The following is a 14,123-nucleotide window of genomic DNA, read 5'->3' as shown; positions in this document are numbered from 1 at the left end:
GGAAGGAGACATGCCGGCATTGGACGAACAGTTCTCAGGTGCCCACCATGTGCCAGCCCCATTCTAGGCACCAGGAATACAGTAGCGAAAAGTATAGATTATAAAAACCCCTGCTGTCCTGGAGCTGACATTTCTGGTGACGAGGAGCAGACATTCAACAAGATAAATAGGTAAAAAAGTATTGTTTGTCAGATGGGTAAAGGACTTTGGGGAAAAAACAAAGCAGGAAAACAGGAGCAGGACTGGGGGTGGATTGCAACTTCGAGTATGGTCAGAGGAGCCTCACTGAGAAGGTGACATTTGAGCTAAGTCCCAAAGAGGGAGCCATGGAGGCCTCTGGAAGAGCACTCCAGGCAGAGGGAACTGCCACTGCAAAGGCCCTGAGGTAGGAGTATTTTTGGCACGTTCAGGGACCATAGGGTTCAGTGTAGCTGAAGCAGGATGAGTAAGGGGGTGGGTGGTGGTAGGTAAGGTCAGAGAGGTGACAAATCGATTGTGGGAGGTGGGCCACAGTGAGGACTCTGGCTTTCCCCGAGTGAGACCGAGGCGTGGAAGGGCTCTGAGCAGAGGAGGGACTCAGGTGTTCACAGGCTCCCTGTTCCATCTCTACTCCAGCCTTCTCTCCTGTCTCTGGAGCCCCAGAGTTAGGAACTCTGCCCAGCCTATCCCCTCCCATCCTGACCCATGCTGTCAGTGTAGCATATTGGTAAGGAGCTTCCGTTTTAGAGGCAGACAGAAGGCCAGGGTTTGAGTCCTGCCTCCAACACTTAGGAGCTCTGCCACCTTAGAGAGCAGCTTAACCTCCCTGGGCCTCAGTTTCCTCATCTGTAAAATGGAGATATAAGGACTCGGTGAGATGATACTTAGGTCTAAACATATCCACCATGAAACCACACAGATGCTAAGTGCAGGAAAACAGAATACAGGTTGTAGGCACTCTGATGCAAAAGAAGAAACTTTTGGAGTAAGAAATGACAAACTCTTCGCTGAAGGCAGTGTGGATGCGAAGGAGGTGACGCCTTTGGGGGTCCTGCTGGAGGCCGAAGAATAGGACTTGAGACTGACTGTGGGGGAGGTGAGAGAGGTCAGACCCAAGCAGGGTCTAGGAATTCAGCGTGGAGGGCTGGGTGGGCAGGGCCGTCGTTCGAGGGGCACCTGGAAGGAGGAAGACATTGGGTGATGCGGGGAGTGTATGGTGTCTAGGAGAAACTGCGAGGGGTGGAGCCTCACCCAGACTTCTGTTTAGTGGATGGATGAACATCGCCAGGGATGTTCTGGCCTTTTTTTTTTTTTTTTTTTTTTTTAACTCAATCTGAAGGTCTGTACCTTTGAAGAGTAAAATTTATTCCACTGACATAAATTATAGCTCCTGGTGAATTCGGCCTTATCTTTGTCCTTTTCTTTTTTCTCCTCAAAATTCTTTTTCTTTTTCTTTTTTTTAAATGTTTATTTATTTTGGAGACAGAGACAGAACATGAGCGGAGAGGGGCAGAGAGAGAGAGGGAGACACAGAATCCGAAGCAGACTCCAGGCTCTAAGCTGTTAGCACAGAGCCTGACGTGGGACCCGAGCTCACAAGCTGTGAGATCACGACCCTGAGCTGAAGTCGGATGCTTAACCGACTGAGCCACCCGGGTGCCCCCTCAGAATTCTTTTTCTGTTCTACTAGTGGCTAGCCCCTCTTCCCACCCCACCAGACTGAAATTTTTATTTTTCCCTCAACATTAGAAATTAGCCAGTATCTATACTCTCCTACCCAAGCAGGGGAGGACTCTTTCACCTTTTTGCTTTGCTATGCTTTTCCAAATCTGCCTTGGTTCCCCCAACCAAATGGCCTGGTCTCCCCTGTATCCAGCTGGCGGTAGGGGGGCAGTCCCTCCTCACCGTCTGTGGTTCCCAGGAAGGGTGCGGGGGCTCTGTCTGAGTCCAAGCATGGCGCAGATAGTGCCCCGTCTCCGGCTCCAGGGATAGTGTGTAGGAGAGATTGTCCTCTGTGCCTGTTTGTGGGGTGACGGGCGTGGGTGGCGTGGTTGCGACGGGAAGGGCCTTGTGACCTTGAAGTTAATCCCCATCCACCAGGCCCCCTTCCCAGGACTGCCACACCCTGGGTCTTACCACAGCTGGCGTGGGGAGCTGGTGTGGGTGGGCCAGGGGCTCCAGGGGGGCTCACATCGCCCTTGGCCCCTGGCCTTTTCTTACACTCCACCTTCACACGGTCTCTGCAGTGTTTGTGGCAGCACAGCCCACAGTCTGAGGCAGGGTCAGCAGTTAGCGGCCAGAGGCCCAGCCTGGGCCCCCCAGCCACCCAGCCTGTAGGTGCTGGATCCCCTCCCCACCACTGATGCCTCACTCACCCCGACAGCGGTAGCCTTGCTTGGTGACGCCCCAGAGCTGGTAAGAGAAAGCAGAACTGGTTACCTAGGCGAGGGGAGAGGGCTGTGGATGGGGGTGGGGTTGGTCTCTGGAAGCATGGAGACCATGTGGTTTGGGAAATTCTCCAGGCTAGGGGCTTAAGGGGGGATCTGGGGATTAAAGGGATTTGGAGGTTACTGCAAGTCTAGGGAGTCATCTAGGATATTAGAATTAAGTAAAATCTGGAATGAATGAAATGTACATTCTATGGGCAGGGATTGGGTTTCCTGTTGCCTGCTTGAGCCCCCCTCCCCAGCCCTCAAGTCTAGAACTGACTGACACACAGGAGGTACTCACTAAATATTTAGTGAATGAAAAATAGGTTTGGAAAAGTAATCCAAGGTATGTGAATTCGTTTTGGTTTGGAGATTGAGAGATCTGTCCATTATCCAGAATTTGAGGATACCTTCAATTTGAAAGTTATCCAGGGTCTGAATTAATCTGGATCCTAAAGACTTGGAAATTGATTCTGTTTGGAGATAATCTACAGTTTTGGATACCCATGGTTTGGCAGTGATCCAGGATGGAGATCATCTGGGATTTGGGCATTATCCAGACTTTGGGTATATCCAGTTTACACGGGATGTGGGGATTATTCGAGCCTGGGGGCTTTTCTGGAACTTGGGGATCATCTGGGACTTGGGGACTGTGAGCCCTCCAGGGCAGGGCTGGCCTTTTGAGTCCAGGACTTAAGGAGTTAGGACTTGGGACTCTTCAGGGGGGATGGGCACTAGGGGTGATGATAGAGGGGCAGGGTGCTCACGAAGCCACTGCAGCTGTCACAGAAGGTGGGCTTGCGGAAGGTGACTTCATGGAAGGTGTGCAGGAAGGCCAGGCCCAGCTTGGAGCAGATGGCGCTGGCCCGGAGCAGGTACGCCGTCAGCTCTTCTCGGGTGAAGGAGCCATTCCTAGGGGCACAGACCACCTCAGCATGACTGGCCCCCTTCTCCCAGACTCGGGAGTCCCGGCAACCCCAGCATCCTCATCTTTGGGGGACCCAGAGGTCGGGAGTGCTTACCCCGGGCGGGGCGGTGGGTGAAGCCCATGGCAGGCGAAGGGGAAGTTGCCTGAGAATCGCTCAAAGTCCTCCTGAGAGATGGTTCCTCGGCCTTCAGGGTCATAATTCTTGAACACAGACTTCAGAGGAGCATGGGGAGGGCAGAGTAAGGCCAAATCATGATCCTCAGTCTTAGATCTCGTCCTCTGCGTCGGGACTGTACAGATACCTTCCCTCCTGGCCCCTCCTCACCTCCACCAGCTGCTCCACGTGCTGACCCAGGGTGACCCTGTCAGGCTTGGGTGTCACGCCAGGGGCCCACTCCACCACCAGGGGCGCTTTGAAGGGGGAGGGTGGCTGGGGCAGGGACAGAGGGGCACAGTTAGTCAGTGCATGGGCTGGGGCCGGGGCCAGGGGTCAGGGGTCAGTTCTCACCAGACTCTTGGGGCAGCGGGGCTCCCGGGCGTAAGAAAGCTCATAGATCTCGTCCTCCGTGTAGAAGAGATCCAGGGAAAGCTGCGGGTGGGCAGGGCATTACAGACCCTCCTCTCCAGCCTCTGCCCTCGGCCTGCACCCTGCCCGGATCCCCACTCTCATCCTCCTCCCGAGCCCCTCTTCTCTGGGGACTCCTAGGGTCCTCTCTCCCACCGAGCCACCATTCAGTCTCCACACCCCTGTTCCCTAGTCCAGAAATGCCATCTTCTCACTGAGGCCTTTTTTGGTCCTTTTTAAAATTGTAAACCCCTGTCACTTTCCTTGCTGGTTCCTACTTTGGCCTTCTCTATGGTACTTATCCTCCGAAAGACCATATGATTTACTCACTTACTTTGTTTTATTGGCTGTCTCTCCCCTACCGGGAAGTCAGCCCCACAAGAACAGCAGGAGGTTTTTGTTGTTGTTGTTGTTGTTGTTGTTGTTGTTGTTGTTTTCATTTTGTTTTGTTTTTTCTGACTTGCTCACTGCTGTGAGCCTAAGTGCCTAAAGTAGTGTCTGGCTCACAGCAGGTGCTCAATAAATATTTGGGCTTGATAGCCTTCTAGAATCAATAAAGCATAGGGCCTTGGGCCCCACTCATCTCAGGGCAAGGCCAGCTTCACAGGCAGGCCCCATACTTTGAAGGGCCCCCATTTCATTTAATGCCCTGCTGTCATCGTCTTGAAATTCTTCAGAATTTTGAACAAGGAGCCCCACATTTTCATTTTGCGCCGGCCCTGCAAATTATGTAGCTGGTGGTCCTGTCTTGGGTCTGCAAATCAGTCTTAGACCTCATGGCCTTCAGAATCCCAGTCTCTCTCAATTTGTAGCTCCTTGGCAAGGAGGGGGGAGGATATATATGTTGTTATTTATGTTATATAAATAGAACGTAGCTAGAATCGCACACCCTCAATCTCAGGATGTAGTATGGTGGTTAACAGGTTAACACACGGGTTCTGAGGCTGAGCTGCTTGGGTTCAAATGCAGGTTTTACTGCTGTGGGACAGTAGGCAAGTGACTTCACCTTGTGGACCTCAGTTTCCCAATCTGCAGAATGGGTGCCACAAGGGTGCAGATGCTCTCGCGCCCAGGACTGTAAACCCCTGCACCCTCCAGGCGCAGTCTAGGGGCGCCCAGCCTGGGCAGGGGTGGGGCGGGGCGGCTCACCGTGAGCAGATGCAGCAGGTCCTCATTGGCACTGCAGGGCGGGTGCTGCCTCTGGAGGGCTGCCAGCTCCTGCAGCCGCAGGTAGAGGTTGTTGAGTTTGGGGAGGTGCAGGCGGCCGTCTGGCAACCTGTCGGGCTGTGCCTCATGCAGGGACACCAGATCTTTGAGGTGCACGCCCAGTACCGGCAGCCGGAAGCCCGTGCAGTCAGCCCAGGTGCGGCGGTAACGGGCGTAGTTGTTGTGGGCAGCGAGGAGCTCAGACAGTTCTAGCAGGGCCTGTGGGGGAGGGGCGTATGGGGGGGGGAGGTTATGGGGGAGGCCATTTCTGCTCCCTTAGCCACCCGCATGAGTTCCAGACTCCCAGGGGTCCAATGGCATTTTGGACAGCTCCCCGAGCCCCCTCCCGTCCCCCATTGGCCTCAGCAACCTCCTCCCCCAAACTGCTTTTCCTTTTGGGTCCCCATTTCAGAAAGCTCGGTATCCCCCATTCCCCAGGCTAGTGATTTTTTTCCAAAACCGAAATCTGATCGTGCGTGCTGTCATCATTACCAAACCTTCCCAACTCCCCATTGCCATCTGGATAAAGCCCAGACACCTTAGTTCAGCTCGCAGGTCTCAACAGGATCCCCCACCCTGGGCATCTCCAGTCTAATTTCCTGCCAGATCCTGACTTCAGCCATACGCTGGACTCAAGAGTACCTCACTCTCCCCGTGCACTTCCCAGGACACGCCTAACCCATGCTCCTCCCGTGGGTGGCCTAAATTTGGTGTCCTTAGGGGCATCATTTCACTCCCCGCCTGGACTGCAGGTTCTCTGCGTGTCTCCCTCCAGTCCTGCTCAGGACCGGAAACACGGAGTAGAGAGGGGTCAGCATGATGCACGCATGGTGGAGGAGGGAGGAAGACAGGCAGAGGACAGAGCCTGGGGGTCTGTCGGATTTGGAGGAGCAAGGTCTCCAGGTGGCTCCAGGGCCCCTAGGTGGATGGAGGGGATTGGGAGAAAGTGCGGGGTGGTTCAGGATAACTGGCCGCTGGAACCCTGGGAGAAGAGTGGGGGTTCACCTTGGTGCTGTCAGGGCTCAGATGAGCGTGGGAGTCCTTGAGTCTGGAGATGGCACTGTGACACAGGCCCCCCGTGACCGCCATCAGTGTGTTGAAATTCTGGAGCTCGTGGAGCCTCTAGGAAGGAAGGGTGATGCTGAGATTGTGGGGTCACATGGAGGATAGGCAAAATGGGGTTTCACGTGACAGCATCCAGGTTGAGCTGGGGTGTCAGGCGTGTGTGGGTATGGACCAGTGTGGGCATCAGGTTAGATGTGTCAGGCAGGGGTGGGCCGCAAGCAGGTATATGGGCATATATGGGCATTAACGGGGGGGGGGGGGTCGAGCAGGTGATGTGAGTTCAGAGAACAGTGTGGCGGGAGGGGGGTAGTCAGGCAAGTGTGAGGAGTTGGACAGGTTTGGGGACTAGACAGGTGTGGGGGATTCAGACAGATGTCAGGGTGCTGGGCACCTGGGGGTCAGGCAGGGAGACAAGACGGCCTGGGCTCTGGGCAGGAGTTAGGAACCGGGCAGAGGTGAATGGGGCCAGAGTGAAATGGAAGGGTCAGAAGGACATGAGAGACAAGTGTGGGGTCAGCCGGGCATCAGGGGCAACTGTCTCATCCTCCTCTTTTTCAAGTTTGCAGGGCAGAGGTCGCTGTGGGGAGGAGGGCGGGGGGGGGGGGGGGGGGGGGAGCCAGGGAGGAGTGGAAGACACTCAGCCGGAGGAGGCCAGGGGCAGACACTAGAACCTCCAGGTCTTAGGGGCCGGACAGGCGGTCAGGCAGACAGGCGAAGCAGTGCGTTGGAAGACGCGAGAGGAAGGGCGTGGTCTGCGAGGAAGTACGCAAGGGGGCGTGGCCACGGTGGGGGCAGGAGGCTTCCCTTTTCTCCAGAAAGGAGAGAAGGTATCTATTTAGGGAAGGGGAAGAGAGGGGTTGTGACACAGTGGGGCTGGGCCAAGGACAGACCTGACGTGATGGGGAGGGAAGTATGCAGCCGAAGGGACGGCTGGGGCCTAGAGACCGAGGTGAGGGTGACGCAAACGTGGGGGCATGGAAGAGACGCTTTCACTGCCCCGTAGGCAGAATATTCGGGCATGGGGCTTGGGCAAGGGGGGGGAGCATCGTCAACAGCTACGTCTAGGACCAAGGAAGGGAGTGCCGGGGCGGGTTCGACGTGGCGCTATCCAGGCCAGGAAAGAAGCGCACAGTCCGGGTTTAGAACCTCGGGACTGGGGCCTCGGGGGCGGAGTCAGGGTGGGCGTGACGCGAGGAGGCGGGGCCAGGATGTGGATGACGTCACCACTCGCGCGGGTCAGCTGTGGCCGAGGGCCGGGCAGCAGGAATGCGAGGGGGGTTGGGGGGTGGGGTCTGAGAACTGCGGGTGGCGGTTCTCTCAGTCCCTGGGGGCGGGCCTCACCTGTGCCACTTGGATGAACTTCTCCAGCACCTGCGCGCGCTGTGCCGGCCCGGGACGGCTCAGCACCATGACCTGCACCCAGCGGGACACGCTGTTGCTGAGGCCTACGGATCCCTCCAGGGCCGGGCAGCCCCGCACGGAGCCCTGCAAAACGTAGCCCCGCAGATCCTGGGGCTGGGGGTGAGGTGGGCATCAGGGTGGGCAGGGGTGCCGCGGCCTTGCCCTCACACGCCCATCCCCCTAGCAGTCGTGACCTCTGAGGCCCTAGTCTGGCTGTCACATGTCCTTGACGTCACCGTGGCCCTCTCCCTCTGAAGAGAAATATTTAAATAAAGTCAGGCACTGTTCTCAGTCCTTTGTTATATTAACTCATTTAATCCTCACATCAACTCTACGAAGTGAATACCGTGAATATATTATTCACATTTTAGAGATGAGACTGTCAAGGCACAGAGAAGATAACTTGCCCAGGGTCGCACAGGCGAGAGTCGGGGTGGGAACCCAGTCTATTGCCCCTACCTGTATACCTGGCTGGTATGCCGTCAGCAAAAGGAAGAATGGCAAAGAGACACAAAAGCGATTTCTATTCGTTCTGCTCAAGGGGTCAACATTCCATGCCCACATGTACTGCACATGTGTGTGTGTGAACAGTCAGGATATTTCCAGATGAAGGAACTGGTGGTGACCTTCCCTTGAAGTGGCGATGGCAATAGCTAATACTTACACACACACACACACACACACACACATACACGCACGCACTTATATATACCATAAGTATACTTATATAGAGGTTGAAGCACATGAAGTGATCATTTGGGTAGGTAAAACATGGCAAAATACGACAATTTCAAATGGTTCTACCAGATAGCATTCACTCTGGACCGGGCACTGATCCTACGAGGCAGGAACTGTGAAATCCCCCTTTTTATAGATAATGGAACTGAAGCACAGTGAACTTCAATGCCTCCCGAATACATTAATAATTAATAAAATATTCTGAGCACTTACTTACTACTGTGCCAGGTAGTGTGACAAGCATTTTTAAGCGGACATTTTAATTGAATTCTCCTGACCATCTACTGAGGTATGGGGACCGCCATCTTACAAATGAGACACGTGAGTCCCAGAGAGGCTGAGAAACGAATTCAAAGTTACACAGATAAGGAGGGGCTGCTGGATTTGAACCCAGGGGTTCTGTCCTCAGTCAGCTTAACTCCTTTTACTGAACCTTCTGGCACCCATCTTGAGAGTCTGAGATCCCTGCCCAAAGCCCATGCCCGGGCCCTCTGACTCTTGGAGGCTCCCCCACTCCTAGTCCTCCCCAGCTCGGGGAGGGCGTCCTCACCGTGATAGCCTGGAAGGAGCGAAACTCCAGGTAAGTGAGATGCTGAGCCAGCTCCTCCGTCTCCAGGTGGTCGAAGAGCAAGGACACTTTGCGCTTTTTGCCGAGGCCTGGGCTGCTCAGAGGGGGCGGGGGGCCAGGGCCCCCGGGGCTCAGGCTGGGGGCAAAGAGGGGCAGGGTACTGGATGGGTGCGGGGTGGAGGACGTGAGGGTGAGGAGAGAGGCAGCCGAACGGGGTGGGGAGGGCTGACTCACAGGGTGGAGGAGTCTCCCAGGCTCCTCTGGGCAGAGTTGCCCTCCTGCTCCACAGTGGCCCAGAAGCGCCCGATAACCTCTTCTAGCTGAGGCTCTTGATGCACTGTCTCTGGGTGTTGGGTCAGCCAGTACCTGTGGGTAGGTTACAGACAGGGGTGGGGGTGGGCAAGGTCTCTAAAGGAGGTCTCTTGGGCTGAGGAATCTCGGGCCAGGGGTCTCTGGAAGGTCAGGGTTTGGAGAGGCCCCAGCCTAGGGCTGTCTCTAGAAGTGGGACAGGGGGCCTCTTAACACAGGCTGGGGGATCAGTGGAAGATAAATTGGGGGGATCTCTTGGAGGTGGAATTGCTAGGAAGCAGGATAGTGGAGGGGTCTCAGGAACTAAGCCAGGGACCTCTGAGGAGTGACATTTGGGGAGAACAAGGTGAGGGGGTGTTAAAAGCTAGGCCGGGGTATGCGAGAGGTGGGGGTTTGGGGCATCAGAGCTAGAGGTCTCTAAGAAGTGAGGGTTCTAAGGGGCAGAACTGGGAGGGTCTTAGGAACCAAAGCGGGGCTGTCTCAGAAGCGGTATTTGGGGGAGCAGGGCTTGGATCTGTGGGGGATTGGGCTGGAGAATCCCCGGGAGGTGTGTTTTGGGGGGAAAGAGGCCGGTGGGGACCCCGGGTCATGGGAGTAGCGTTCTTGACCCCACCCTACCTGACCAGGTGGCAGATCTGCAGCCGCCTCAGCTCCTGTGTGTCCCCTGTGGCTTCCTGGTACTTGAGTTCCGGTCAAGGCTCTGCCAACCTGCCTGCTCACCCTGCCCCCATCTTCCAGACCCGCCCGTCTCTGCCCTCCGCCCTCCACCCGCTGCTCATGGCCCTGGGAGGATATAAGGTCAGCAGGCGGGCAGCGAGGTGGGCGGAAGGCAGCACCCAGCTGTGCATGGCCAGTACCATGTTGAGAACGTGGTCCCCACGGCGCAGGCTGCCAGCTGAGTCTGGGGGCGGGAGGAGGGGACTCTGTCAAAATGGCTCCTGGGCCAAAGACTGCAGAGTCTCCACAGCCAGTTGGACTAGCTGGTTCCGACTCCGGCTCTACCGGTGACTCCCTGCATGAACTAGGGCAAGCCACTTAGCCTCCTTAGGGTGTCTCAGTTTCCTGGTCTGCGCTGTGCGTAGACCAGCACAGTACCTGGCAAGTCATGGTGTGGATGGAAATAGCATCAGACCTCCTCCTCCTCCACATCTCGGGAAAAAGAAACGCACGTGTTTCTCTCATCCCTAATGTAGTGCTTGAGATTCACTCCGCACACCCTTGCTCCCATTTTATACTCCCGCCCCCCCCAAACTGAGGCCTACAGAGAGGTGGGTGCTTTACCACCTGAGGGCCAGGGAGGCTGGGGACACTCACCGAAGGACTGAATACATTTCTCCAGCAGCTCATCTTCGCTGCAGCCGCCCTCATTCAGCATGCCCAGAGCCATGGAAGCCATGACCTTGCTGATTTCCCGGGGGCTGGGGCACGTCTTGTGGCGCCGGGCCTGTCGGGGCCGGCCCCGCCCCCCTGTCTTTGCTGGGCATTCCTGGTGGGACTTCCTGTGGGCACACCCCCCAGGGAATCATGGGAACCCCTTCCTTTGGGCCGACCCTCAGAATTCTTCTTGACCCCCAAGACCCGAGGCATTATGGGAGAAGCTTCCCAAAGGCAAAGCCCCAGACGAAGCCTCCTGACCTACCATGGACTCATGGGAGAAAACCCCTGCAGTATTCCAGATAATGGGAGCCCTCTCTTACAGGTAAACTCAAAGGATTACTCCTGCCCCCCTCAGGGAATCGGGAGAAAAGACTCTCAAGACCACCCTGAACCCCCAGGAAATCATGGGAGAAGACCCCCAGGATTACTACAGACCCTACAGGGAATCATAAGAACTCCTTCCTCCAGGCATTGGCTCCAATTCCCCTTAACTATACAGTCCCAAGGCATTTTGGAGAGACTTCCTGTTGGCCGACCCCTGGGACGACTCTTGACCTCCCAGAGAATCATGGGAAAAGACCCCCCCAGAATCATTCCTGTCCTCCCCAGGTTCTGCCTTCAGGGAGACTCTTCCCAATTGCCCTTTGCTCTAAAGCACTGCCCGCTCCCTCCCCCAGCCCTCGGGAAAGCAGCAGACCCTGAGATCCCATCTGTCATCCCTCTCCCAGCTGGAGCCCCCACTGAGGTGACACACCCCTCCCCCAAGACAGTATCTTGGTGGGACCTGAGTCTTAGCCACCAGCCTGGGTCCCTGGGTTTGGAGAGAAGATACAGGGGCAAAGTGGCCTCACCAGGGCTCTTCAGAGCTGGGCAGGGTCCCTGGGGCTGAGGCAGCTTCAAAGAAAGTTTAAAAATAACCCTCGCTCTGCCTTGTGCCTCCCTGAGGCTCGTGTTCCAGTTGGGGAAAGAGGGTAATGGAGAGTCAGGGGTGGTGGAGGAAGGAGGCAGCAGAATTCAGGGTGGCACGGCCTTGGCTCTCACAAAATGGGATTAGAGACACTTATGTTGGCTGTGTGACTTTGTGCTGGTCACTTCATTTCTCTGGGCTTCGGTTTCCCCATATGAAAAAGGAGAGTCGTCCTGAGACCTTCCCAAGGAATTTATTATGAACATTCAATGCCTTGCTCTTCAGAAGTGCTAAATAAAGGACTTAGTTCACTCAGGCTGTTAAGTGGCCAGAGATGGGAAAGTTGAACTTGAGATAGAGAGAAAGTGATGGGGCAAACCAGAAGCCAGGCCTGGGGCGTGGGGTGAAATCAGAGACTCTCCTAACGAAGGCAGTGCCGTGTCCCAGGGGCATCATAAGGGTTCAGGGAATCAGTATTGACTGTGGTTAGCTGGTATCGACTGAGTTCTGAATACTTTTTATTTTTATTTTTTATTTATTTTATTTTTTATTTTTTTCTTTTTCTTTTTCTTTTTATTTTGGGGGCGCCTGGGTGGCTCAGTCGGTTAAGTGTCCGACTTGGGCTCAGGTCATGATCTCACGGGTCAGTGAGTTCGAGCCCCATGTCGGGCTCTGTGCTGACAGCTCAGAGCCCGGAGCCTGCTTCAGATTCTGTGTCTCCTTCTCTCTCTGCCCCTCCCCCGCACACGCTCTGTGAGCGCTCTCTGTCTCTCTCACACACACAAAATTTTTTTAATGATTTTTTTATTTTTAAGTAATATCTATACCCAACATGAGGCGCGAATTCGCAATCCCGATATCAAGAGGCACATGACCCACCGACTGTGTCAGCCAGGCGCCCAGCAATGTGTTTTACAAGCCCTCCAGGGGGTTCTGATGCACACTCGGGCTTGAGAACCACTAGTCAGACTGTCTCACTGAGGACTTCTGGGAGGAAGAAACCAGGGCACAGAGCAGTTAAGTGACTTACCTAAGGTCACACAGACAGGAAATGAGGTAGCCAGGTCTCCACCAGTAAACTGCTGGCTATTATAGGGAGGGGACCCCTTTACCCATCAGAGCCATGCCAGAGGAGGCCGGAGGAGCTACCCAGGCTAGGGACCCAGCCACCATCACCCCTGTGAGGACAGGAAAGCAAGCTTGCCCAGGTGACAAGATGCCCATTCCAGAAGCTGCTGGGCCCTTACCTGTGGACCGGCTGCTCTCTGGAGCGTCTGGAGCAGCCAGGAGTGGTTTAAGAAGCAGGGGAGCCGCCATGCCCTGCGTCACACTCCCCTCCCCCGGGGCAGGGCCCTGCGGGAGCCTGGAGTTTCCAGTCCAGGGGCAGGGGGCAGCGAGGGAGCGACTGTGATGGGGAGCGAGGAGGACCCCAGGGAGGACAGAGACAGCCAATCTAGGGAGCAGGGATGAGTGGGGGCGGGGTAGCAGAGGCTACAGAGCAGCTCAAACTCCAGAGACAGCGAGGACAAGACAAACAGTCTCATACAAACAGTCCTGGCCCAGCGGCTCTGGACTCCCTGCAGCATCTTTCGCCTGGTGCCCCCTGCCCCTGCTCCTGTCGCTGAAGGAGCCCAACACCCTACCAGCCGCCTTAGTACTCCCCGGCCTTCCCGCGCAGCCCGAGGCGCGCTTAGGGTGCTCCCAGTCTTCCTGGGGAGGGTCCTCTCACCTCTTGCTGTCTTTCCTGTTCATGCTTCCTGGTGGGGGGAGGGGGTCTTGCCAAAGTCTGGCTCAGTTCTTCCTCCTCCCCAGTGCTCCAGCTTCTTAGCCCCTTGGGAGCTGGGGCCTCCTCTGGTGCTTGGGAAGGAAAGAGGAACTTCCCCTCCCCACCCAGCCCCAGGCCAGGGGGAAGGAAGAGGCTGGGGAGAGACCAAAGGTCCCCCCTCCCCCCACACGGGGATCCCTTCAGGCTGAGGTTTCCGGTGCTGCCAGCCCCCACCCCCAGGCGGCCAGCGGGCTCTCTATCTCCCCCATCTTTTCTGTCTCGAGACCCGAGATTCTCTGTTCCCTCACTGGTCTGTTCTGTCGCTGTCGTACTTCAATGAGAACGGTTCTTTTGTTTTTTCTTTAAGTACGCCTAATATGACACATTTATGCGAAAACACGTACTCAGAAGTCTATTTCTACAAGGACATGTTCACGTATGTAATACACAAAGGTGTGAGTGGAAAGTCACAAGACACGGTACTTCGTGTATTTCTTATGTTTTTTATTCCTGATTTTAGTTTTAATGAGACCATTTGTGTCCCAGAAAACATTTTTATTACCTTTATTGTGACAAACCCTGAGGCAGCGCCTACTGTATACCACACAATGTTACAGGGGCTTTAAAAAATCAACTAATTTAATCACGACATAAACTTAAAGACTGTTATTTTATTGTGAAAAACATTATAGATGGAGGTAAACCCTCTGGGGAGCCCCTTCCCCGTCTCACTGTCCCTCTTAGGCAGGGGACCCGTAGCACATACTGCTGGGGGACATCTGCTCTGTGAGCTATGCATTTGTTGAGGTACATAAATACGTGCTCCTAGAAACAGACTCTTCTTTCGAGTATGTTTTTTTTCTTTTACCTAAGTGTGTCATGCTTG

The 14,123-nt window shown here is 55.3% G+C and overlaps 1 protein-coding gene across 5 annotated transcripts; it reads right to left on the bottom strand.

The window, feature by feature from the left end:
- Positions 1-902: 902 nt before the first annotated feature.
- On the bottom strand, positions 903-13,373 carry RASGRP4 (RAS guanyl releasing protein 4). Of its 5 annotated transcripts, none has more exons than XM_042918488.1 (17): positions 13,202-13,370; positions 10,503-10,687; positions 9,984-10,089; positions 9,807-9,869; positions 9,114-9,245; positions 8,862-9,015; positions 7,514-7,687; positions 6,113-6,229; positions 5,051-5,326; positions 3,845-3,925; positions 3,662-3,766; positions 3,431-3,549; positions 3,176-3,320; positions 2,355-2,391; positions 2,116-2,250; positions 1,885-1,997; positions 903-1,155 (listed from the first exon to the last, which is right to left on the bottom strand). In XM_042918488.1, exons 1-17 carry the CDS (start codon positions 13,222-13,224, stop codon positions 1,111-1,113), a joined length of 2,010 nt encoding a protein of 669 aa, XP_042774422.1. In that variant the 5' UTR covers positions 13,225-13,370; the 3' UTR covers positions 903-1,110. The 5 variants fall into 5 exon arrangements, with proteins under 5 accessions (XP_042774422.1, XP_042774424.1, XP_042774426.1 ...); XM_042918490.1 differs by having other exon boundaries at positions 8,862-8,973; XM_042918491.1 differs by lacking the exon at positions 903-1,155 and adding an exon at positions 12,352-12,459 and having other exon boundaries at positions 1,651-1,997; positions 13,202-13,373.
- Between the last annotated feature and the right edge of the window lie 750 nt (positions 13,374-14,123).

This window comes from Panthera leo, chromosome E2, assembly GCF_018350215.1.
Source record: "Panthera leo isolate Ple1 chromosome E2, P.leo_Ple1_pat1.1, whole genome shotgun sequence".
NCBI lineage: Eukaryota > Metazoa > Chordata > Mammalia > Carnivora > Felidae > Panthera > Panthera leo.
This window is presented reverse-complemented; position numbering and strand designations above follow the sequence as displayed.

Bases quoted from the DNA above. Each gene is read 5' to 3' on its own strand.
- RASGRP4 (XM_042918487.1), bottom strand. From the start codon at position 13,224: ATGAACAGGAAAGACAGCAAGAG. The intron at 5,327-6,112 runs GTGAACCCCCAC...CCTCCCCCACAG, and splicing joins TGAGCCCTGACAGCACCAAG to GCCCTGCTAGAACTGTCTGA. The intron at 3,321-3,430 runs GTAAGCACTCCC...CTGTGCCCCTAG, and splicing joins CACCCACCGCCCCGCCCGGG to GAATGGCTCCTTCACCCGAG.